Source organism: Muntiacus reevesi, chromosome 2 (assembly GCF_963930625.1).
Source record: "Muntiacus reevesi chromosome 2, mMunRee1.1, whole genome shotgun sequence".
In the NCBI taxonomy this organism is placed as follows: Eukaryota; Metazoa; Chordata; class Mammalia; order Artiodactyla; family Cervidae; genus Muntiacus; species Muntiacus reevesi.
This window is the reverse complement of record NC_089250.1, coordinates 277,149,181-277,169,235: the sequence shown is the minus strand read 5'-3', so window position 1 is coordinate 277,169,235 and position 20,055 is coordinate 277,149,181. Positions and strand designations below refer to the sequence as shown.

The 20,055-nt window shown below is 57.5% G+C and overlaps 2 protein-coding genes across 4 annotated transcripts in view; both read right to left on the bottom strand.

The window, feature by feature from the left end:
- Window positions 1–1,253: 1,253 nt before the first annotated feature.
- TNNI3 (troponin I3, cardiac type) lies at window positions 1,254–11,934 on the bottom strand. 3 transcript variants are annotated; one of them, XM_065926808.1, is made up of 17 exons: window positions 11,556–11,934; window positions 11,365–11,469; window positions 10,960–11,102; window positions 10,512–10,605; window positions 8,800–8,957; window positions 8,336–8,518; window positions 8,057–8,182; window positions 7,845–7,967; window positions 7,382–7,511; window positions 6,653–6,767; window positions 4,180–4,195; window positions 3,955–4,041; window positions 3,487–3,528; window positions 3,085–3,216; window positions 2,623–2,712; window positions 1,918–2,094; window positions 1,254–1,382 (listed from the first exon to the last, which is right to left on the bottom strand). In XM_065926808.1, the coding sequence occupies exons 1-17, from the start codon at window positions 11,665–11,667 to the stop codon at window positions 1,299–1,301; spliced, it is 1,917 nt and encodes a 638-aa protein (XP_065782880.1). In that variant the 5' UTR covers window positions 11,668–11,934; the 3' UTR covers window positions 1,254–1,298. The 3 variants fall into 3 exon arrangements, with proteins under 3 accessions (XP_065782880.1, XP_065782882.1, XP_065782881.1); XM_065926809.1 differs by lacking the exons at window positions 1,254–1,382; window positions 1,918–2,094; window positions 2,623–2,712; ... (2 more) ...; window positions 3,955–4,041; window positions 4,180–4,195 and adding exons at window positions 5,598–6,324; window positions 6,409–6,483 and having other exon boundaries at window positions 11,556–11,927; XM_065926810.1 differs by lacking the exons at window positions 6,653–6,767; window positions 7,382–7,511; window positions 7,845–7,967; ... (5 more) ...; window positions 11,365–11,469; window positions 11,556–11,934 and adding an exon at window positions 4,496–4,986.
- A 1,907-nt stretch (window positions 11,935–13,841) lies between these two features.
- SYT5 (synaptotagmin 5) overlaps window positions 13,842–20,055 on the bottom strand; it is a 6,321-nt gene continuing 107 nt past the window's right edge. Inside the window, exons 2-10 of the mRNA XM_065919479.1 lie at window positions 19,642–19,788; window positions 19,075–19,177; window positions 18,351–18,523; window positions 16,414–16,605; window positions 16,131–16,298; window positions 15,651–15,818; window positions 15,348–15,465; window positions 14,946–15,079; window positions 13,842–14,371 (exon numbers count right to left, since the gene is read on the bottom strand). Coding sequence (XP_065775551.1) covers window positions 14,171–14,371; window positions 14,946–15,079; window positions 15,348–15,465; window positions 15,651–15,818; window positions 16,131–16,298; window positions 16,414–16,605; window positions 18,351–18,523; window positions 19,075–19,177; window positions 19,642–19,788 — 1,404 coding nt within the window. The 3' untranslated portion in view covers window positions 13,842–14,170. The remainder of the gene's footprint in view (window positions 14,372–14,945; window positions 15,080–15,347; window positions 15,466–15,650; window positions 15,819–16,130; window positions 16,299–16,413; window positions 16,606–18,350; window positions 18,524–19,074; window positions 19,178–19,641; window positions 19,789–20,055) is intronic.

The following is a 20,055-nucleotide window of genomic DNA, read 5'->3' as shown; positions in this document are numbered from 1 at the left end:
GAAAGGGGTCCAAGGGAGATTTTATCCCTCCATGAAAGGGGCGCTTGCTCTTTGTCTCTGGGCATCCACCTCACATACACAGTTTCTTGTCTGTCTCTCCTCTGTCTCCGTGACTCTCCATCTGTTTGTCTGTGTGGGTCCGTCTCAGCTTCTCCCCACCTCTGTCTCCGTCAGTCTTTCTGTGCCCCTTCCCCACCCCCATCCCTTTGTCTGCCACCAGGATTCCACTCTGGTGACAACAGGCGCTAAAGCAGAGCAGCAGGTGTGTGAGGGGGTGGGGGAGGGCGGTGTCAGACTCTGCGGGACCTCACCCCCCCCACCTCCATCTGACGCTGATCTTTTTTGGTATCCCCCTCCCCTTTCCCAGGCGAGCCACGACCTTGAACTCTAGGGGTTCCTCACCCCTCTGGGCTTCTCAGTGCCTCTGTCTCCCTGATTCTTGGGGGTTGACTCTGGGGCTCTCTTTCGCCTCTCTCCGCACCTCTGTGTCTCTGAATTCTTCACTCCGCCTGTCTGTCTGCCGGTTCTTCTCTCTGCGTTTCTCTGGGTGTCTCTGCACATTGGCCTCTCTTAGCGTCTGTCTGTGGGTGTCTTGTCCCCAGGTCTCCCTGTGCTTGTCTGTGACTCAGTTTCTGTCTTCTTCTTCTTCTTCTTTAAATATTTATTTGTGTGACTGCCTTGAGTAGTTGTGGCATGTGGGATCTAGTCCCCTGACCAGGGATTGAACCTGGGCCCTCTTCATTGAGGGCGCGGCATGTTAGCCACTGGATCAGCAGGGAAGCCCCTTGTGTCTTTAGCTCTGTGTCTGTCCTTATCTTCCTAGCTCCTGTGTGTGTGTGTGTGTGTGTGTGTGGTCTCTTTGTGTCTCTGCCACTCTCTCCCCGTTGGTCCTTATTTCTCTCTTCCTGGGTAAGCTCATCTCTGTCTTACCGTGTATATCTGTCTTTCTATTCCCTTTCTGTGCACTTCTTCCTGTGAATCTCTGTGTTCCCTGTGCCTTTGGGTCTCTGCCTGCATCTCTCTGGCCCGTGTCTCTGACTCAGTCTGTCTGTGCCTCCGGGTATCTGTGTTTGGGCCTTGGTCTCCTTGGTCTTGGCACCTCTGTGCGTTCCCACGTGGAGACCCAACTCTGCTCCTGCTCTTCTCTTGTACCCCTCCTGCCCCAAGTTCTCCAGCCTCTCACACCTAATCGCCCTCCCCACCCCCAGTAGAAGAGAAACAGCCACCCCCAGCTCAGAGAGAAGCTTTATTCCTCAGGGCCATCCTCGAGGCCAGGGTCAGGGCAGTGGGCAGTCAGCTCAGCCCTCAAACTTTTTCTTGCGGCCTTCCATTCCACTCAACGCATCGATGTTCTTGCGCCAGTCTCCCACCTCTCGGTTTTCCTTGGCAGGGGGTGGGGGGGGGAGGTATTGGGTCAGAGGTTAGCGTGTCTTCCTGGTCTACAGACCCTCAGATATCCTCCACTTGCCCTCCCGCCTGCTGGGTCACTTGTTCCAGATGCCCATTGCAGGGTCTGGTTCTGGAATACTACTTGTCCCCTCAGACAATCCTTTCCAATATGCCCACTTCCTGTCTCCACCCTGCACTTCCTGTCACCCTCCTGCACTTCCTGTCTCCCTCATGCACTTCCTCTCTCACTCGTGTACTTCCTGTCTGCCTCTTGGACTTCCTGTCTCCCTCATGCACTTCCTGATTCCTTGCCACTTCCGTTCTCCCTAATGCACTTCCTGTCTTCCTCTTCTACATCCTGTCTTACTCTTGCATTTCCTGTCCCCCTCCTAGACTTCTTGTGGAGGACCCTTACCAGATACTTCTCCCCACAATTCCACCTGTCACCACCCTCAGGCTGGGTCCTAGGATTGCTGCCCACTACCTCCTCTCCTAAGCACCCCCTTTCCTGGACCGAGCCACACTCACCTTCTCCGTGTCCTCCTTCTTCACCTGCTTGAGGTGGGCCCGCAGGTCTAAGGTCTCCTTAGCCCTGGCGCCCAGCAGTGCCTGCATCATGGCATCTGCAGAGATCCGCACTCTTCGCAGAGTGGGCCGCTTGAACTTGCCCCGAAGGTCAAAGATCTTCTGGTTCAGATCTGCGATCTGGGCGAAGCCATAAAGGGAGGTGGAGACCCTCCTCCTCCTCCTCCTTGCCTCACTGCTGTGCCCTACACTTCTCTCCTATCCCTAGCCAGGCTCTCCCTAGTTCAGGCCTCTACCACCCTCAGGATGAAATCCAAGCTCCCCATCCTGTAATTGGATCCCGATTTGCCTCAGCCTCATCTCTGAAAACCACCAACACATCCCAGTCCAGCTACATGCATCTCATAGGTCCCTGGCCTACACTTGAGCTAACTTACCAACACTTGAGGCTCCAGCCACAAATGTTCACAAACATATTTCTTGCTTTGTCCCCTCCTGGTTTCTGCATGTGCTGTTCCCTCTGCCTGGAACAGCATTCCCTGACCCTATTGTGCTCATCCTTCTGGCCCCTCCCTGCCAGGATCACAGAGTTGTCCTGGGTCTCCTGGTGTCTGCAGCTGTAAGCAGCTGCAAGGGGCCAGGCTGAGACCAGAGCCCGAGGCATCGCACCCTACCCCGAAGGGACCCAGGCTGCCCAGTGCCTCCCACCTCTGTGATGTTCTTAGTGACTTTCGCCTCCACGTCGTATCTCTCCTCATCCACCTTGTCCACGCGGGCGTGGAGCTGTCGGCACAAGTCCTGGTGGAGGAATGCGGTGTGTATAGTGAGGAGAAACCCCAGGGGTTTGGACTCCTGGGTCTGAGGGAGGAGGGGCTGGGAACCTGGAGGAGTAGATTGAAGCCAGACCCTGGGGAACTTTAGAGTCAGAGGTTCTGAGAATCTGGACTGGAGTTGGGCTGGAGGAACCAGTCTCTGGGTTTTGAGGTTGTAGGCAGCTGCGGGACACATTTCTGAACTCCTAAGGGTGAGGATTGGCAAATTGGGCCCGAAGGTCCTGAGCAGAAGAGTGGGGGCATCATAAGTATACCCCTGAGTCCCACGGGACGCAAGATCGGACACTAGGAACCTGGGACCCCGGGCTGGGCCGGAGTCCCTGATGAGAACCGGTACCTGGAGCTCCTCGAAGCCCAGCCCGGCCAACTCCAGGGGCTGGCACCGTGTGCTCAGAGCGCGCCCCTTCTCTCCTCGCCGCTCCTCTGCCTCCCGTTCCAGTTCCTGCTTTGCAATCTGCAGCATCAGGGTCTGGGGATGGGGTGCCGGAATCGCGGCAGTATTGGGATGAGGACGCTGCGGCGTAGTCACCCTCACCGGGCCCCGCCCTCTAATCCCAGGCCGGCTTCCAGAGACCTGCCCCCTCCAGGTTGACGTCCATCATTCCCGGGCCCCACCTCTCCCTGGCAGGGCCACCCCTCCGCCAAATTTACCAAGCCCCGCCCACTCACCCTAAGCCCCACCCAACGTTCAAGCCCCGCCCCCTGAAAACACCTAGGCTTTCCCCGGGCTCATCCGCACCTTCAGCTGCAGTTTCCTCGAGGCGGAGATCTTAGACTTTTTCTGCCAGGGTAAGACAGCAAGGAAGGATGAGGGAGGAAGATCCGAAGGACAGCGGGAGGAGCATCAGAACCCCGCTCCCTCAAGTCAGGTCCCGCCTCCAACTCCCGCCCTTGGGAAGCCACGCCCCTCATCCCCATCCACCAATCTGGGGTCTGTAGCTAGGCGCCGCCCATCGTCTCTAAGCGATCTCAAGACCAGAGGCGGCGGGACTCCGCCCATAGGCAAGCTCGCACCAATCAGACGCCGGTCCTCGGCTAAGCCCGTCCCATGAAGGCCTTCCTCCTCTTGGGCTCTGCCGGCGACCCAAGTCCCAGGAGGGCCCTGGCTCCGCCCCTTCTCTCCAGGACGCCGGTGCCCTAAGAACCCGAATCCAGACCCTGCGAGGCCCCCGACCGGCCCCGCGCACCCGCTGGCCCCCGACCTCACCTTGGCGTGCGGCTCCGTGGCGTAGGCGCGATAGTTGGCTGACGAGCGGCGTCGGACAGGAGGGGGCGCGGAGACCGTGTCCCCCGCCTGGGGTTGGGGGAACAGAGCTGAGTCACCACAGGGACCCCCTCTGCGTGCCGCCTTCCAGGGCTGCAGTGTCTCTCCCCAGAGCCCTCCCCGCAGCCCCCTCCCGGGCACGTGGGGTCAGCCCACGCCCGCTCTCACCGTCCTGCCGCCGCTCCTGGAGGGAGAGAAACCAGGAAAGGGGGTTACTGGTGGGCCTGGGTCCTCGCTAGTCCGTGTCCCAAGGGACCCCATAGTCCCTTCTGGCCGCAGAGCCGGCCCACCAGCTCCCCATTCTGGGCTCCTAGGGGTTGGAGTCGCAGACTCTCACCTCATTCCGACACCCGGGGTTCCTGTCCTTACCTCCCTTCTCAGGCCGGAGTCCAGGCTCGCAGCTCTCACCCCTCACAGGGACCCAGGAAATAAACACCCCACCCGCCTCCGGCCTCAGGAGCCCGGGTTACCAGTCCTCACTCACTGGTCCGCCATGCTGGGTCTCAGGCCAGGAGCTGAGGGAGGCCGAACCCCGGGGGCAAGGAGCTCTTGGAGGGTCAGGGAGGGGGCGCCCGGAGTGACCTTGAAGGCCCCTGGGACTTCTGTCTTGTCCGGTCTGCTCAAACCTCACTGAGGACACTGAGATAAAGGCCGAGGTCGGAGACTAAATATACTGCTGCCCCCTCCTCCCCCTGCCCAGGATTCGAGATAACGGCGCGCGTGAGGGCTGGGACGGGCCACGCTCCAGCTGGATCACCCCTTCACCTTGGCGGCCTGCAAATCCAGCCCCTCCTCCCTCAGACCCGGGGGTCCAGGCCCCCAGCCCTTCCTCCCTCAGACCCGGGAGTCTAGGCCCAGCCCATTCACTAAATTGCAGTCTCCTTCAGGGCTGGGACTTCACCATGTTACGCTCAGTCTCAGTGCCCCTAACCTGTTACCCAATCAGTAAAGTTTGCTGATTCACTTGAGGACACAGGTGTGGGGCGCCCAGGCTCTCAGCAGTTCAGTTCAGTCACTCAGTCATGTCCAACTCTTTGCGACCCCATGGACTGCAGCAACGCCAGTCCATCACCAACTCCCGGAGTTTACTCAACTCATACCCATTGAGTCGGTGATGCCATCCAACCATCTCATCCTCTGTCATCCCCTTCTCCTCCCGCCTTCAATCTTTCCCAGCATCAGGGTCTTTTCAAATGAGTCGGCTCTTCACATCAGGTAGCCAAAGTATTGGAGTTTCCGCTTCAACATCAGTCCTTCCAGTGAACACCCAGGACTGATCTCCTTTAGGATGGACTGGTTGGATCTCCTTGTAGTCCAAGGGACTCCCAAGAGTCTTCTCCAACACCACAGTTCGAAAGCATCAATTCTTCAGCGCTCAACTTTCTTTATAGTCCAACTCTCACATATATACATGACTACTGGAAAAACCATAGCCTTGACTAGACAGACCTTTGTTGGCAAAGTAATATCTCTGCTTTTCAATATGCTTCAGCAGGTAGCACATAAAACTTCACCTCTCGTCACCCCCCACACCCCCCCCCCTCCTTGGAGACAGACTGAGGGCAGGAAAGACACGGACACCTGGAGAAGAGCTCTTGGCTCTCTTTACTTGGTAGAGCAGCAAGTGAGAGGCGACACCCCCAGCCCCCAGTTAGGAATGGGACGCCTGGGGACGAGGGGACCACGCAGAGGGCCTGAACAGAGCCCCGGGGCTAGATCTCAAAGCTGTTTTCAGAGTCTGGGAGTGAAAGGCAGAGCTCAAGAGAACAGTCTAGAATTCCAGGAATAAATATAGAATCCCAGGAATGGAATCCGAAATGCTAGCGACACCTCTGGCGCTGAGTGAGACTGTTAAGAGTGTAACTGAGTATTCTAGAAGGGCGTTCTCATTCTAGGACCGGACTTTAGATTTCGGGGGTGGGGGACTTGGTCTCTGGAGGAACAGTCTGACTCTCTGATTTAGGGGCCTGACTCCCTGTGGGCGGAACTGGAGCCTCCAAGAGTGAAGCCTGAGAATCTGAGGTCAATTTGAGGGGTTCAGGGGGTGGGGTTCCCGGTTCAAGGGGCTGGGTCCTGTCCTCAGGAGGCGGGTCGGTTGCCTCAATGGGCGGGGCCAGGAATTCAGGGGGCGGAGTCCCAGATTCCACAGCCGGGTCCTCGTGGCTGGGAGCTGAGTCCCCGGCCTTGTAGAAGCGCGCGAACATGTCCGAGGGCTTGCCCCCCAACTGGGGGGCGAATCCAGCCGCCTGTGCTAGCTCCCCGACCCGGCTGGAGAAGGCCTGCAGCTGCTCCTGCCGCAGGTCCACTAGGAACCTGGAAACAGGAACCGGCGGGTTAGGGGGCCCCGCTTTCCGCCCCCGGCCTGGAAGTTGCCCACCCTGCCCTTTGCTGGCTCACTGGGCTAATTCGACAATCAGGCGTCCTCCGGGGGCCACGCAGGCCCCCAACTCGGGGCTGAGAAGATGAACCATCCTGCGGAGAGAAAAGGGGAAGGCTGAGGCTCGGACCTTGAGGTCCTGAGCGAAGAAGGGAGGCTGGGGACCTGGACACTGATTGCGGAGGGTCTGGGGGCCTGGATTCCTGGGTCTGTCGGAGGAGGGGTTGGGTGAGGAAGATCTGGGCCCCTCCCAGGTTCTCTTACCCACAGGCCACGTAGAGAAGCTGGAACTGTCCCTTGTAGCAGCTCTTGTGGTGGAGAGTGTGGGCAGAACCGAGGGACAGGAAGTGGACAGTGAAGGGCTCCGGGGCAGGGGCTGCTGGGGAAGGGAAGATGGGCAGGGTTAGGCAGACACTCGAAGCTTGGAGATGACTCTCCTCATCTGTCTTCAGGCCTTTTGTCATCCTTTCTATTGGGTAGATCCCTGGACAATTCTGGGAAGACTGGCTTGGCAGGCAGAAACCCATTTTACAGACTAGGCAACCGAGATTCAAGAGAAGAAAAGAGAGTGGGTGACCCATGGCCACACAAGTCATTAATTCACCCGGGAGGGCCAACCTAGGTAATGGGTAGACGGAGGCACGACCAGATTTGGGGTCGGGGGATTATCCAACGGTAATCTGAAACCTAGCACATCGTTAAAATGTTCTCAGCCTCTTGATCATAATTCTGCTATTGGAATTCAGAATGGTAAGAATGGTGTTAAGAGTTAGAAAAGTGAGAGAAATTCAAAGAGAAGAGTGAAAAACAGACCGAATGTCGGGAAGGGGAGGTCACTTGTCCAGGCTTTAGACACCGTACCGGTCCATGCTTGGACTTCAAATACCCGGAGCCTGAAGCCTGGGACGAGGGTCCGGGTCCCGCTCTCCCCCAGACACGAGCACCCCAGCCCGGCTTGCCGCCTCAAAGGAACAGCCCGGGTCCGCGGCTTACCGGGCTCCGGGCTTCCCTCCGCGCCGCCCTGCACCTGCTCCGAGTCCCCTTGGGCGGCTCTCGGGCGCCCCCAGGCGGCCATCTCTCGGAAGAGCTCCGCCACGTTGTGCTCGGTTATCTCGCCCGCGGTCTTTGTGGGGAGAAGGGGTGTGGCCAGACGCTGGGCTAGGACCGCGGGGCCAGGGTGGCAGGGGAGAGGCCTAGAGAACGCCCCCTTCCCACGCCCCCACCCCCAGAGCGGGCATCTGGCGGGCGCACTCAGATTTCCAGACGGCTTGGGAAGTAGAGGGGTGGGGCTGTCACGTGGACGTAGCGAGGGGCGGGGCCCCGGTTGGCGGGGCGGGGCCTGGGCGGCGGGGCGGGGCCTGGGCGGCGGGGCGGGGCCCGGCGGCAGGGGCGGGGCCCGGCGGCAGGGGCGGGGCCTCGCGTACCCACTAGGTCCCCAGCACCTCCAGCCTCAAACCTTGACCGGCTGCCCGTTGCTGGTCTTCAGGAGGGTCTCGTCGTCCGCTTCGATGCCGAAGGCCACGAAGGGCCCCGTGGCGATGTCCCCCCAATACCCGCGCGCTGCCACGCGCTCCCCGCGCTGGGAAAGCAGGGAGAGAGGATAATGTTGGGGAACGCGGGTTCTGGGGCTCCCAACGCGAGAAGCGGCAGCAGCCAGGGCGCACGCACGTGGCTCAGGAGGCGACCGGACGCCAGGGTCCGGTTGGGCACGTGATAGGCGCTGGAGTCTCTGAGTTCAAAGGCGACGCCCGTGTCCCTCCAGCGCCTGAACTCGCGGGTGTGGATGACTCGGGCCTGGAGGGAGCGGGGAGCCAGGAAAGAAGCCTCCGTGAAACTTACCGGCCCCAGCCCCGCCTCCTCCGCCGCCAGGACCGGGACCCCAGCCCCGCCTCCTCCGCCGCCAGGACCGGGACCCCAGCCCCGGCGCCCCCCGCCCCCAGCCCTCACCCCGCGGTCGTGCAGCTTCATGTGCAGGTCCCAGTCGCTGACGCCGCGCCGGGCGTCGTACCGGGAGCCCAGGTACTGGCGCAGTCTCGAGTCCCACAGGCGGCTCATTGGGAAAGCCTCAGGCCCCTTCTCCCCTCCGGCCCAGAAACGGAACACGGCCTCCAGGGCGTCGCGCTCGCGGAACTGCGCGGCCAGGCCGGTGTGGGGGAGAACGAGGGAGAGGGGGCTGCAGGGACCGCGGCGTCTCCCCCCGACCCTCCCTTTCCCCGCGGGGCGTGGGGAACGATTCTCGCGGCTCTCCGCTAAAGGGACCGAGGCTCCGACAGCAGAAGCCACCCCCTGGGCCATATGGCCTGGTGGGAGCCGGGGAGCCCTCAGCCCGCTCCATCCACGCAGACCCTGTTAGACGGCCCGGCCGCCCCCCGGGTCCCCGGAGGGGACGGTCGGAGGCCGCGCGGAGGCACCTTGAGGGCGCCCAGGCTCAGCCAGGGCAGCTGCTCCGCCAGGCGGTCGGGCTCCGGCACCAGGTGAGCCAGGCGGCCGGCCTGGGCGCGCACGAAGGCGGCCACCGGGGGGCGCAGCAGCGCGTTCCCCCACACCTCCAGGAAGGTCTCGCTCCTCTCTGCGGGGACGGGGGAGAACAGACACGGAGGGAGCAGAGGGTGAGTCCACACGTGAGATCCGTGACGGCGACGCATACCCACATATAGTGATCGTATTCTTCCATAGTCGTGTAATGAACATGGCGGACCCAGGCAAGTTCCCCACCCATCCCCAAAGCTGAAATATGAAGAGTAACTTACACCTCACCTGGGTCTCCTCGCCTATTCCTACCCCCATGCCCTGCAGGTAACCCCAACCCTGAATTTCCTGCTTAAGTTTCTCTTGCCTTACAAAAGGAAAGGTTAAGGGGAAAAAAAGGAAAAAGTTACATATAGATACAGATGGAGATGAAGATTTATGTGTGTTAGTAGCATCTTTTAAGACAGAACTAGGGTTTCCCTGGTAACACAGCAGCAAGGAATCTGCCTGCTAATGCAGGAGACCGGGGTTCGATCCCTGGATCGGGAAGGTCCCCTAGCAAAGGGAATGGCAACCCCCTCCACTATTCCTGCTTGGGAGATCCCGTGGACACAGGAACCTGGCAGGCTACAGTCCATAGGGGTTGCAAAGAGTTGGACACGACTGAGCGACTAAGACAGAACTATTTACCTTTAGTTGTATATGCAATATATATCGATATCAATATATAGTTTCATTTTAGTTTAAGAATCTTATAAGAGAGAATGATGCACTTTTAGTTAGGTTAGTTAAGTTCTAGTTTAAGAGCCTTTACAAGGTGCATTAAGGAATCTGTGCAATGTCTTCTGAAAGCCGTGGGCTGTTAATGACACCTACCATCCTTAATCATGATAACAATAATCGCTAATATGTGTGGAGTCTATATCATAAGCCAGGACCCATGCATTTTGTTTTTCATTAAACCCTTATAAGAATTCTATGGTGGAAGAACTTTTAGGATCTTCATTTTATAAATATAGAAACAGAAGCCCAGAAAGGGATAGACACTAGCCCAAGGTCACACAGCAAGCAGAGTCAGAATTTGAACACAGCCTGCCTGAATCTAGACTTGGCTCTAGGCACCAAACTGAAGTTTTTGTTACTGGAAAACAGTCAATTTCCCACCCAAATCATCCTCCTCCCCTTCCTCGTTATAGTTTCACTTCCAAGGATGCCTCCTCCAGGCAGATTCCCTGAGATTCATACCTCTCACTAGGGAAGACTCAGGCCTGAGGGAGGCTTTGGGCAGGATGGAGCTCAGGTCAGCCAAACCATCCCCACTTCTGGGGGACTCAGGACCTCTCAGGAAGTCCCTGGATCTCTTTTTGGCTTCCCCCTCATCAGGAGGTTTTGAATGCTTAAACTGTGTTACACACAGTTCGGAGAGTTTTATGTGGATTATCTCCTGGAATTCTCTGAATGATTCTAGGAAGCATTCTTTTTAGCCCCATTTCAAAGGTAGGAAGAGCCCAGGCTGTAAGGGCTACCAAGTGAGTGAGCAAATGATGGAATAGGGAACAATGTGCAAAGTGCTTAATTTCACCATTGAAATGCCAGAACTCCTGCAGGAAGGGGGAAGGGGATGGGGGGCCAGATGGCCTGGGTCTTTGCTGACCTTGCAGCCCCATCTTCTCAGGATCCTCCAGGGCTAGGCTGAAGATCAGCACATGTCGGGCTACAGCTTCCAGATTATTCTCCAGCACATAAAACTAAAAGGATGGGCAGGGAAGAACGATTCTGGGATCTGTGTCCCTGGCTCCCAGCAGACCCAGGAGTGGGAATCCTCAGCCCCCTCCTCCGACAGGACCCCGGAGACTATGTACCAGTCCCACTCTTTCAATCACAGAAACATGGGCACTCAGAACCCTCCTCTCCGTCACTACTCAGGAGGCCCCATCCTTAGACACTTCCCCCCACTTCAATCCAGGAGCCCCCAACTCCAGCCCCATCCTTCCCCAGGACTTAGGAGTCTGGGTCCCCAGCCCCCTCCTCCCTCAAGGACTCAGGAAACTGGGCTCTCATCTTCATCCTCCTCCTTCCAAGACCCCATAATCCCAGCTCACGTGGAACCTCCTTCGAGGCCAGAGAGCTGCCCGGGCCAAGGTCCGTAGCAGGTGCCGCCCATCCACGGAACCCAACAGCAGGACATTTAGTTCGGGGGTCTCGTGCTCTGTATCAGCCTGCGAATCTGCATCCACAGGAGGACCTGGTAAGATGATAGCAGGCTGGAGTTTGCGACCTGGAGAGCGTCCCCTGCAGCCACCCTCAGAAGGACTTGCACCCCTGGCCTCGGTTTCAACCGGAGCTGTGCCTCTAAACGTTCCGGAACTCGGAGTCCACAGAGGCATCCAGACTGCCCACTGGACGGGGGCGCCCTTGGAGCCCGCGAGAACGTTAGCGCGCTGTATGCCAGGCTGTGAAGGCAGCCGTTGTGTCGCACGATTTGTGATCCTGAGCGGGGGACTCACTCTCAGCCTGCAGGTCCACTGCCGGGGACAGGCCCCACCAGGACACAGAGCCAAAGCCCGTGCCCGAGCCTGCCGGCGTAGTCATCGTCGTGCGGTCCGCACAACCTGGGAATCCCCAAACATCGAGTCTCCGTTGCCCACCTGTTGCCCTCGCACCTGCCCCGACTTCTCGCCCCTTCCACCCGCCTCACCTTTATCCTTCCAAATAACCCGAGACACCCCCTCCTTCCCCGCTCTGGGCTGCGCTGAGGTCCGAAGGCCCCTCCTCAACTGCTGCTTATAGTCCCCGCCCTTTTCAATCATTCGGCCAATGGAAGTGTGCGGGCTGGCACGGCCGCGATCAACGGGCCAATGAGAGTGAGCGAGACCTGCCGGCCGCGAACTTTTGGCCAATGGAAGCGCTGAGGGACGACCACCCGGGCTTGAGGGCTTGAGGACGCGTCGTCATGACGACAGAGCTGGCGAAGGGGCGGGGCCAGGAGAGGCTGGGACGGAGCCTGGGGCGGTCCAAATTTCTGGAAGCAGGAGGCCTGGATCGATCCAACATTCAGACAGAATGGAACCGAATCTTGATAAACCCAAGTTAAACTGAGGTGAACTAGACCTCAAACTGTACACTTCTGTGTCCCCACACAGGACTTCTCTCACCAGGTGGGATACACAGCCAAGTGCTGGGACCAGCTAGCCTGGCCCCTGGTTGCTAAATTTTAGGAAACTTTGTGACCTGGTTGTTACACACAATCATTACTAAAAGTTAGTTTTACTAAATTAATTATTAAAAATTAAATTCAGTAAAATACTTTTCAGTAAAAAAGTAACCATACTCAAAATTCACCACTTCGTATTTTATTGTAGTTTACTATTATCAATGGTCTCAAGGTTAGTTACAACTATTGTACCTGTAGGAAGAAAATGTTATTTTAATGCAGTCGTTTAAGAAATGAAATTGGCAAACTATGACCACAGGCTGTCTACTTTTGTAAATAAAGTTTTATTAGAACAGGGCCAGGATTAGACTAGGGCAAAGAGGCCCAAGTAAAGGTCAGATCCTGCCATTAATTTTTTAATACTTTTCCATCTTGGATTTCTTTTTTGCATTAGTTTGGATTTTTTTTTAATTGCAGTAAGGGCTTCCCTGGTGACCCAGTGGTTAAGAATCCCCCTTGCAATTCAATGCAATGAATTGACCTGTCTGCGAGTCCCACAAGGTCAGGGACTCAAGTGAGACCCGTCTCTAGATCATCCCCACCACTCAGCTCAGGGAACAGCACCCACAGAGTGCTGACTCTCTGCCTCCTCTGCTCACCCAGCTGCATGAATTTAGACAAGTCAGTGACTCTTTCTTTGCCTCCATTTCCCACTCTGTAAAATGGGAAGGGTAACGTGAAGTCAGCAGGTGAGTGGTGGACTGAACGGCGGTTCGTCTGCCTGGTGATGACAGTCCTGGGCACTGGGAAGGAAATGATGGCTGAGTCCCTCCAGGGTTCTATTCCCTCAGCCCACTGGAGCCCCAGATACTGACTTTCTCCAGCGAGACTTACTGCCTTTCATCCTCATCACCAGCACTCCCCAAAACACTTCCTCCACGGAGGAGCCAGAGGAATCTTAAAAGTAGACCAAGCCATGCCACTTCCCTCTAAAACCTCCTGAGGGTCCTCAGTGAAGGTACAGACAATCCCAGCTTGTTAGATTTATCTCCTAGCACCTACATGATCTGGCTCTTGACTGTGTCTCTTTTTTTGGGGGGGGGGAGAATTTTGGCCCACCTGATGCAAAGAACTGACTCACTGGAAAAGACCCTGATGCTGGGAAAGATTGAAGGCAGGAGGAGAAGGGGACGACAGAGGATGAGATGGTTGGATGGCATCACCAACTCGATGGACATGAGTTTGAGTAGGCTCTGGGAGTTGGTGATGGACAGGGGAAGCCTGACATGCTGCAGTCCATGTGGTCACAAAGAGTCAGACACAACTGAGCAACTGAACTGACTGACTGACTAATGACACATGCCTTCTGAGATCTTAGTTCCCTGACCAGAGATTGAAACTGCACCCCAGATGATGAAAGGAAGGGGAAAAATAGAAGGGAGGGAAATATGGGAATGAAAATCTACATAAATCATGGGCAAGGGAGCAGATAAATTCATGAATAACTAAGTGAATTCTCACTGACTCCTCAGAGCAAACATGGAGTAGGTATTACCATTGTCACGATTTTTTCAGATGAGGAAACTGAAGCTTTGAGGGCTAAGTGAATGAATCGATGAAGAAGTGAATGGGAGAGTGGGTTGGTGACAGGGTGGCTGGATGAAGGGGTGGGTGAGTGGGTGGGTGAGTTTCCGTGTGAATTTCCAGGATGGGCAGCCCTGTCCTCATTCGCCCCTGTGTGATCCCACCCCTGGAGGGCCCCTCTTGGGTTCCCAGCCCCCACCCCTGTGCACCCCCATCAAGGAGCATTGGTCCAGGCCAGCAAAGTTGCTGAATATTTATTTGGTCCCAGGAGTGGTGTAGGAATCAGACTGGGGACAGGAGTGGGTGATCCTGCACAGGAAAGGGGCATTGGGAGCCAAGGGGATAGTAGGCTGGGATCACTGATTGTCAAAGCAGAGGGCGGGACCCTGGGGTGGGGGGAGGCCAGACTGCCTCGCTTTCCCCAGGGCCCCTGGGGCTTCTGGGTATGTGCTGTATCGGGGGAGTTGGCAAGTTATCATGATTGGCATAATGGTGGGGGAGAAGGCAGGAATGGGTAGAATGGGGGAGTGTTGGCCTTAAAGGTGGGCATGGAGTCAGGGGCTTGAGGGTGGGCATCACGGTGCTGGCGGTGGCCTCACTCGGTCAGGTGGCCGCAGCGAGTGCCACTGGGCGATGGGCCGCCTGGGGTTGGCCAGCATGTCTGCCCAGTGCCGCAGGCCAGCCCCCCCGGCCGCTGCCCCTACGGCCACCCTCCCGATGGCCTCGTTCTTGCCCAGCTTGTCATAGTCCAGCACAGTCAGCTCCACCTGCACCTTCTGGGGTGGGCAGGGGAGAAAGAGGAGACAGAAAGTGGGGTAAGAACACACAGGGACTCATTATTATTGCTAAGGAGACCCCCCCTCCCTGAGTTCTGGGGAGCCTCCATAGGTGCCTGGGCTAAGGTTTCATCTGGAGCTTGGAGAGGGAGGGGGTGAAGGCCCTGCTGGACGGTTACAGGAGTGCACTGGGGTCTTCCTGCGACCCGGTTTTAAAGCAAATAAACCCTCAGGACCTCTGTTGCTCAGAGGCTCCTCAGCGTGCAGGGTCCTACTAACGGGGGCACATCTTCAAGACTGTTAAATGGGTGGGTGGGCCTGGCCTTAGGGTTGCGGGTCTCTTTTTCTCAGTAACTAGAGCTCCTACAGGCGCTGGGCATCCCGTCTTGTTTGGGTGGGCGGGGTTTCCTGGTCCTCTCGGGGAAACAGACTGAGAACACAATTAGACCCCTTAGACCTGGCTCCTAGGGGCTGCTAAGGAGTCTCTCCTCCCGTAGCAATGGGGGTTTCTAAGGGCCTGGGGCTCAGGGGGAAGGGCTGCTCTGGCAGGGGCGATGGGCAGGTGTGCCCTCACCTGGACCTGGTCGCAGGGCACCTCGAAGCTGAAGGCCTCGTTGTAATAGGGGTTCAGAGTATTCTTCTTGATGGTGGTTTTCTTCTTCCGCACCTTTTTGCCGCCCTGCAGCAGGTGGACCTTGACATACGGATCTGGGGGGAGGGAGGAGGACTCCTTTAGCCCCCCTCACTCTGCTGAGTCCAAGGAGAACGCCCGAGGCTCTTCTTCAGAACAACACAGAGATAGCCCATGGGCCCCCCAGGCCCCCCTCTTTCTGTGCCCAAATCGAATCTAAACTGTCCACGGCAGCCTGGACCGTCCTCTCCCCTGTGAGACCCTCCCGGGCCCAGAAACTGCGGGAGCCTTAGTCTGAGACCCGGCTCCACCCACCACCCCCGTTGTTTGTGGCTTCCCGCACACCTGACAGCCCTCCCACGTCCATCTTCTTCAGGTTTTTGGCTTCCAGGACGATGACGGTGAGCTTCCCGGCCGTGGGGACATAGCGGAGGGAGAAGCAGATGTCTCCTAGTTTCTCCTGCTGAGAAAGGAAGAGGGAACGGTCCCCAGAGCCTGCAGCCCCTCTTCGACCTTCCTTCCCGCCCACTCGACTCGGAATGGTACGTTCCGGAGCGAGCCCCGCCCCCACCCGGAGGCCTGTGCTCTGATTGGCCTGGGCCTGCGGTGGGCGGGCCCAGCCGTGGGGGCGTGGCCACGAGCGCTCACCTCCTCGCGAGGCGCCGCCTGCAGCTCACGCCAGGCCAGCACTGGCCGCCCCAAGTCCACGGAGCTCATGGGGACCCGCACCTCCCCGATGGCGTCGTTGCGGGAGAAGCGGTCGAAGTCGTACACCGCCATGACCAGGACCCGGCCCCCCAGCTCCACGTAGGGGACCTGGGTGAGGGGCGGGCGCACAGAAAGCACAAAGTGAGGCGCAGCACATCCACGTGGAAAGCGGTGAGTGGGGGCAGTGGGGGTCCAAAGGAAGAGTCGGGGGAGTCCATGGAGCCCACATGGGACAGCCCAAGGGCCAGCGGAGCAGTCCAGGGGCCAGCAGTGCCCTCGAAGGGACAGCACAGGGTCCAGTGGAATAGTCCACAGAGCTGGTGGTAGCTGCCGCCAGTAAAAGCTGAAGGGACTGTGGCGCCCAGTGTTCTAGACTGGGGACGGGCTGCCGGGCACGGAGCCCTGAGGCCATGAGCTCACCTTGAAGGCAAAAGTCTCCCCAAAGTGAGGGTTCAGCGTCTGCCGATGCACCCTGGTCTCGTGCCGCCTCCGTTTGTCTGGCAGCAGGTAGACCCGCACGTAGGGGTCAGAGGAGCCACCTATGTCCAAGGCTGCCAGCCCCTCAGCTTGCACGATGCCCACCAGCAGCTGGACAGTGATGAGAGGACCCTCGTCTCAGCTTCGCTTCTGGAGCCTCCTCCAAGAAGGCACTAGAACTCCTGGCGCCCTCCCGTCCAAAGCTTCCCCCCGCCTCCACACCCACCTGGCCACTCTGGAAATCATAGTCCAGTGAGTACTGCAGTCGTCCTAATTCATTCTTCTCGGCCACCTGCTGCCCTGGCCCCGAGGGCGTCGGCTCCAGCTCCTCCACTTCTGGCTGCACCTTAGGGAGCCAGGGGCAAGGGCTGGTGAACTCCTCCCCTGACAGTGGTGTCCTCCAGGCCCGGAAGCCAAGGGAGAGTCACAGAACCCTCTGGCTAAACCTGAACATTTGCAAGCTAAGCAGAGTCGGTGTTTGACTAGTGATGTCTGCCAGAGGCGGGGGCTTGCCATGACAACAGACGGTGGCGTGCTGGTCAGTGTTTGACTAGTGATGTCTGCTACCGGTAGCACACACACGCTGTGACGCATGTTAGGTGTGTTTGTCATGCCTAGACTAAAAGAACAGGCGCTGACAGCGTCTCGCTGCCTACAGGATGGACGCAGGTTTTAGTTCCCATGTTAATGGACGTATTGCGGTGATGGTCCAAATTGCTACGTTGATTAGTGATCTTGGGCGGAAAAACATGGAGGGAAAACAGCACATCTAGTGCATATTTGCCATTCTAAACTAGCACGACGAAGTCAGAAGACTTCTAGTCACTGATTTTCAAAACGTAATGTGAATAGTAGTAGTAGTGTGGTAGAATGCCTTCACTAGAGAGATTCTGACTCAGTTAGTCTGGCGCAAGATCCAGGACTTGCATTTCAACAAGGACCGAAAGTGATTCTGATGCTGACGGGGTTTGGAGCTACCGGCTTTAGGGGAGAGGGCTGGAGACTGGACACCAGTACCCTAAAGGGCATCCCTTAGGGGTGATAATTGTAACAGCTATTTGTTGAAAAGGGAGGAGAGGAAATACTAGTAATGGACTATGACCTCGAGGCTCAGAGACAGAAACAGTAAATTTCTCAAGGTCACAGAGCCAGTTACTCTGTTGGAAACCTAGGACTCTCTGGCTCCCAGGAGAGCCTCATTCCGCTCTCCATTCAGAGGTATAATGCTCAGATACCTGAACCTGTAGCTTTCCGAGCCAATGGCCTCTTCCTACTCATGTTTGCGTCAACCTCTCCAGACTGCCCTACAGCCTCCTCCTTGGCCTCCTTGCCCCAGATCTGTCCTCCACGTGGGCTCCAGGGGATTGATCTTAAAGCCCATGTGACCTTGTCCCTCTCTCACTCAAAACTTCTGTGGCTCCCAGCTCCCTTCATTACATGGGTACCACTGCGCTCTCTAGAAGTCTCACCCTCAAGCACAGACTATATGCATGTGTGCTAAGTCGCTTCAGTTGTGTCCGACTCTTTGTGACCCCATGGACTGTAGCCCGTCAAGCTCCTGCATCCGCGGGATTCTCCAGGCAAGAATATTGGAGTGGGTTGCTGAGGATCCTGCAGGGGATCTTCCCAACCCAGGGATCAAACCCACATCTCTTCTGTCTCCTGCATTGGCAGACAGGTTCTTTACCACTGGCGCCATCTGGGAAGCCTACAGCATAGGATACCTTTATGCTGTATCCCAGCTATTGTCAAAAACGAGCTTGTTCTCCAAATATCCCTCAGAATCTGGATTCCAAGCCTCAGCACGTGCTCTTCCTTTGAGGTAGAATGTCAGTCTCTCTGCTCTCAGTTAACTGAGTCCCTCTGGGTCTCTACATGGAAGTCACCTCCGGAAGCCTTCTCAGACCCTCCGGGCTGTCCGCTCCTTTCTCTGTGCTCCCATATGCCCTGTACTGCCTCTAATGTGGCACATCCTGCCCTGTGTTGTGAATGTCTGTGTGAACGTCTGACTTCCCCGTCTGATTGGAGGTTCTTGGGAGTGTCTGGTTCATCTCCAGGTCCCCCAGATCCACTTTAGGGTAGACACACAGGGGAGCTGCTGGGCCATTGAGAAGAGCATGGGCGAAGGAACGGGCAGGGCTGAGGGACTGGGTCAGGCCACACCTTATCTATGTAGCTCCGGCCCAGCTCCTTCACTTCCTGAAGGTGAACCTGGGCTTGGGCCTGGCTCTTCTTGCCCATTCGCCTCCGACAACGCTTCCGGTAGAGACAGAAACAGCAGCTCAAGACGAGGAGGGCTGAGACCAGCACGATGGTGGCCAGAGCCCAGGGGGGCACTGCAGAGGGCATGGAAACAGCAAACACTGAGGTCCTGAGAAGCAACCCCGTCATTCAGACCTGGACCGTGTGCTAGCTGAAATCCTGGCCTTGTTTTCCCTCCAGCCATGTCCATTCCATTTTAGTCCCATGTTTTCCTTCCAGCTCATCTCATATATAAAACTGAAGCCTCATGGCAGGCTGACACCATCTAGATTTTCTTGCTTATTAGTTCTACCTCCTCTTCTACCCTCATTCTATTTTTTCTGCTCAACCCCTGTGCTTTAAGAAGGTTTAACCTCTCCCTGAGTCTCCCTATCTTTAAAAGAAGGGAGAGGTGAATCTTCCAATTCACCAATCCAAGGTTCCATTCCATTCCACACCCTTGATGTGGGTCTTCATTTTCTTGCAAACCTGTTCCTTATTCATTTCATTTAGATTCCAATCCAAGATTCCTACTACGACCTTACCCGCATTTGTCAGCCCACCAGCCTGAAAACACCCGATCCGGATCCCGCCCCCGAGAATCCCGAAGAGGCTTTCCCTCTACTCCACCCCGGGTCTCGCTCACCAGGACCATGGCTGATGCGACTCGAGTCAGGAGGCGTGTCGGGCGCTGGAGGCCCGGGTGTTGGGGGCTCCGGGAACATGACGGCGGAGTCTTTTGGTTTTTCCTGCGGAGGCACCCAAACGCCCTAGGCGCCCCCCCACCCCCAACCCCAACCCCAACCACCCGGTGAGTCCATTGAGCCCGCCGAACAACAAAGAACTACAACTCCCATCGGCCCCATGGGCAGCCGGCCGCGTAGGAACCGATCGACTACCGCGAGGCGTGCTGGGAGTTGTAGTTTTAGCCTTTCTGCTATGGAGGGCGGAGGCTAGGCGTGGGTTCCGGGGCCACGTTCCCGTCCAAAGGGACGCCCCCTCCCTTTAGGACCCCCAGGAATCCAGTCCCGATGACTTCTGCTCCTTCCTTGCCCTTCCCCGGGGCCTGAACCAGTAGTGGGCTAAGACGGGCGTGGGAACCGGCGCACCGCGTTGCCCAGAGCAACGGCTGGCTCAGCTCGGGCGGGGTGAAGGGAGTGCTGGTTGCCCCGGCAACGGCCTGTTGCTAAGACAACGGGTGGGGCTTACGCACACAAGTGGAGTCCCGGAGGCGCGAGCCCTGGTTAGGAGCCAGGTTCCGCCTGGGACCCCTGACCCAGACACCCGAGACAGGCGGAGCTGGGACGACGCGGCCTTGCCGGTCCGTGCTCGCGCCCGCAGCTGGCTCTTCCCTCCACACCTGCCCCGGAACGGGGCGTGAAGACTCAGGCTGCCCTCCGTCTCCCACTCCTGCGGGGAATGTGGGCGGCGGCCGGCGGCCCTGCTGCCTTGGCTGGGCCCCCGCATCCTTTTCAGTCTGTTTATCTCGCCCGCGCGCCCGGAGCTCTGTCTTCACACCTGTCCTCGTGACCAACTGGGCCTCTATTCCTCTCCAAACCGACGCCTTCCCTATTTCTGTCCATCTCCCCATCGGCTTCTCGCCGCTCCCCCGACTGGGTTGGCTGGC

Excerpts from the sequence above, each read along its gene's own strand:
- TNNI3 (XM_065926808.1), bottom strand. The coding sequence starts at position 11,667 with ATGATTGAAAAGGGCGGGGACTATAAGCAGCAGTTGAGGAGGGGCCTT. Across the intron at positions 8,958-10,511 it reads TGAGAAGATGGGGCTGCAAG|AGAGGAGCGAGACCTTCCTG; the intron begins GTCAGCAAAGAC and ends CCGTCCCCGCAG. Across the intron at positions 1,383-1,917 it reads AGAAGGAGGACACGGAGAAG|GAAAACCGAGAGGTGGGAGA; the intron begins GTGAGTGTGGCT and ends CCCCCTGCCAAG.